Here is a 3706-nt window from a genome sequence, read left to right on the forward strand (position 1 = left end):
TCAGTTTCCTGTTCTTAGCTGAGAGGAGTGGTACCCAGTGTGGTCTTCTGCTGCTGTAGCCCATCTGCCTCAAAGTTCGACGCACTGTGCGTTCAGAGATGCTCTTCTGCCTACCTTGGTTGTAACGGGTGGCAATTTGAGTCACTGTTGCCTTTCTATCAGCTCGAACCAGTATGCCCATTCTCCTCTGACCTCTGGCATCAACAAGGCATTTCCGGCCACAGAACTGCCGCTCACTGGTTTTTTTTTCTTTTTCGGACCATTCTCTGTAAACCCTAGAGATGGTTGTGCGTGAAAATCCCAGTAGATCAGCAGTTTCTAAAATACTCAGACCAGCCCTTCTGGCACCAACAATCATGCCACGTTCAAAGGCACTCAAATCACCTTTCTTCCCCATACTGATGCTCGGTTTGAACTGCAGGAGATTGTCTTGACCATGTCTACATGCCTAAATGCACTGAGTTGCCGCCATGTGATTGGCTGATTAGAAATTAAGTCTTAACACACAGTTGGACAGGTGTACCTAATAAAGTGGCCAGTGAGTGTATATGCCAAGATGTTAGGCCCATTTTTGGTGCTAAAAGTCCCCCTCTTGGCTTATACACGGGTCATCTCCCTGTGGGTCAGAGGGGGAGCAGGGGTGTCACAGATCATCCTGCTGTCATATCTGTAGCCTTGCTTGCTTCTCCACTGTCTCCCTTCCTGTCTTCAGTGGTAACGTTACCATTCCTGAATCTGTGCGTTGCAAGCATAGTGATATCCACCTTTCCTGGGTCCATTGCTGCTCACTGCGGTCTCTGCTGCATCCTCAGTGGGTGCGTTGATGTGAGAAGTGCGTGTCCCCCTCTGCTGGATGAACAGTCACTGACACAAGAAGTGGCAGACAGGGGCGATGGACCCACAATAGGTTTTTTTTTTTTTTTTTTGGCATATGGGGGCATATTCTATGGAACAGCATATGGGGCCATAGTGTATGGGTTACACACTGGGCTTATGTGTTCCCAATTTTTGGGCCGGTGCGGCTTATACACGAGTATATACATAGTAATTTTGCGATGGTTTGTTGTCCAAGCTGCATTTTATAGCATGGTGAGAGTGGAATTCAAAAAATCTTATTTTTTACTATTTTTGTTGTTTTGTTTGATTGTAAAAATAAATGTTGCACACAGCACAAATCTAAGCTACATCGTGCTTTTTTCATGCAGGAACTTGCCCAGGACACTACTGCAAAATCCTAATTTGCAACCCATATTCTAAGTATACAGGCCTGAAAGCTTTGAATATGGTTAGTGTTGTAGGTAACAATTGTTTTCATTACAGAATTTCAGCCAGACATGTCTTCTTCTGGGAGCCCTCCCTCACATCGCCAGCGAAATGAGGTATTTTTTTTTTTTTATTATTGCCAGAACATTCTTGGTACACATAACCCTATATATGCATTCTTGTTTAATAGGAAGCTGAACCAGAGGGTCTCTCAGAAGGAGACGGGCGTAGCGGAGAAATGCCTGGAGTGGGCTCCCCGCATGTAAGTATCTTTGCATTAATTGCACTAAAACATGTTCTTACACATCACTGGACCTAAAAACAAGATCAACATAACAGCATTTAATTTTCCTTTTCTTTTTTTTTTTTTTTCATTATAGGCTTCTGAATCTGTGGCTCGTCCGAGAGTTCCTCAAAGTGCCTCCCAGAGTCGTCGGCAACCACGCCGGGGTGGTCGCCATAGAGTAAGGTTTTTTTTTTTTAGGACTTTTATAAGGTTTGTACATAATGCTGTGATTGTTATGTTTACCTTTTTTGTCTTTAAACAGGCTTCACAGCGTGCTCACGATTCCGACAGTGAGGATGTGGCTATTGATGTGGACCTCTTGATTGATATGGTGAGAGATCGTGAGCCGCTCTGGAATATGGCGGACCGCTTCCATGCAGATGCTTGTGTTACTAGACGACTCTGGGAGGAAGTGTGCCAGGCTGTGCTATCTAACTGGGAGGAACTCCATTCTCGGGCACAGAAAGAACAGCGTAAGTATTCACATTTCAGTAATGTTTCCGGATGTATTGTGCTTGATCCTAATCATTTTGTGTTTTCAATTTTCAGGGGAAAGAGTTCAGTTGCGGTGGCGGTCAATGCGGGATCGCTTCAAGAAGGAGTTCAACAAAGAGATGCAGGCTCCCAGCGGATCAAGAGGACGCAGGAGCCGCTATAAGTATTCTGAGGCCCTGTCATTCCTGAAATCAACTATGGTGACAAGAAGGTAAACATTCCTACCAGAAGTGACTAAATAAAAAATGGTCAAATGTGTAATCTTTTTTTTGGCAGCCAGGGCTAATGAATATCATGATATTAATGTCTATTTTTTTCTACTTTTTTCAACAGCACCTTCAGCAGCATGCGGGAGCCTGCATTGAACCCTTCTGGAGCGATCCCCCAGGAGGCCGCCACCATGGACCACAACATACCCAACCCCTCTGCACCCTCCCTGCCTTCCCTTGTGTGTGATCCCTCAGCCCCATCCACCTCTGCTGGAGCATCTGTGCAGGCTTCATTACATGAAGCTGCTGGTGACGAGGTAGGCTTTCCTTTACCTCACCCCTCTGACACAGCTGCCCTCTATAGAACACCTTTGAGTTCTGGGCGGCTGCGTCAGCGGGGTCAGGAAAAGCAGTTGGCTGCAGAGTTTATGAATCTACATGCATCCTTTCAAAACACTATGAAAGTCATGACCCAGCAAATGTCTGCTGGGTTCAATCTTGTTACTAGAGAGGTGCTTGATTTAGGCACGCGTGTTGAAAGGATGCATCTAGATGCAAATAAAGCGCCGCATCATTCTTTTTTCAAAGCTGTGATTGAGCGGCTGGACAACCTAACTCCTGAACAGCAGCTACATGTAATGCAAGCCTGCCAGGTGGCCTTAGCACAGGTGACATCAGCAGCCCCTCCAACAGGCCCAGTAGTTGCTCCAGGCCCGGTCCTTCCTACCCCTCCTGTACCATACCATTTTACCCAGTACCAACCTCCTGCCCCTTTCCAGTCTGCTTCCCCGTACCGGTTCCCAACTGCATCCGTGCCTACACTCCCTTCCCAACCTACACTCCCTTCCCAACCTACACTCCCTTCCCAATACATCCAGTCTCCTTCCACATCCCAAATTCAAGCGTCCTTCACCCACAGTTTAGTTTCCCCCCGTCTATTGTTTTCTCCACCCCTTCATCAGCTTTATCCACCCCTTCACCTTCTTTCTTCATTCCTATACCTTGTCCTTTGCTATCTGACCCCCTCACAAACTACATCCTCCCACAACACCCCTGTTGAAGTGGTCCAAAGTGAGAGCCCCTCCAATACTATTTCCGCTACACATTACACCAATCTTTAATGTGTTTTGTTGTTACCAATAAAAAAGTTTTATTACAAAAATATAAAAGAAAAAATTCCAGCTAAAGCTGATAAAAATAAAAAAATTTTTTCAGTCTGTCAAATGTTTTTGTTTGTTTTACTGTTAATATAACATGTCGATGTATAAAACTCAATGAGTGTGTGTGTGTGAGTGATTGTGCGAGAGTAGGTGTGTGTGAGTATGTGAATGTATGGGAGTGTGTGTACAAGAACATGTATGAGTAATTACGTACGTGTGTGGCGGTGGGGGGAGGCCTGCTGGTGGGCAGTACTGTGGAAGGTCCTTGGATACCGCTTTATAGCCCCTATATT

At 45.6% G+C, this 3706-nt stretch overlaps 1 protein-coding gene across 2 annotated transcripts; it reads left to right on the forward strand.

The window, feature by feature from the left end:
- The first annotated feature begins 549 nt into the window (after positions 1-549).
- On the forward strand, positions 550-2556 carry LOC141089448 (uncharacterized). Of its 2 annotated transcripts, XM_073575856.1 has the most exons (4): positions 550-1379; positions 1454-1525; positions 1644-2022; positions 2099-2556. In XM_073575856.1, exons 1-4 carry the CDS (start codon positions 1335-1337, stop codon positions 2257-2259), a joined length of 657 nt encoding a protein of 218 aa, XP_073431957.1. In that variant the 5' UTR covers positions 550-1334; the 3' UTR covers positions 2260-2556. The 2 variants fall into 2 exon arrangements, with proteins under 2 accessions (XP_073431957.1, XP_073431956.1); XM_073575855.1 differs by having other exon boundaries at positions 1644-2554.
- The last annotated feature ends 1150 nt before the right edge of the window (positions 2557-3706 follow it).

This window comes from Dendrobates tinctorius, unplaced genomic scaffold (assembly GCF_039654945.1).
Source record: "Dendrobates tinctorius isolate UK_male_01 unplaced genomic scaffold, ASM3965494v1 ptg000046l, whole genome shotgun sequence".
Lineage (NCBI taxonomy): Eukaryota > Metazoa > Chordata > Amphibia > Anura > Dendrobatidae > Dendrobates > Dendrobates tinctorius.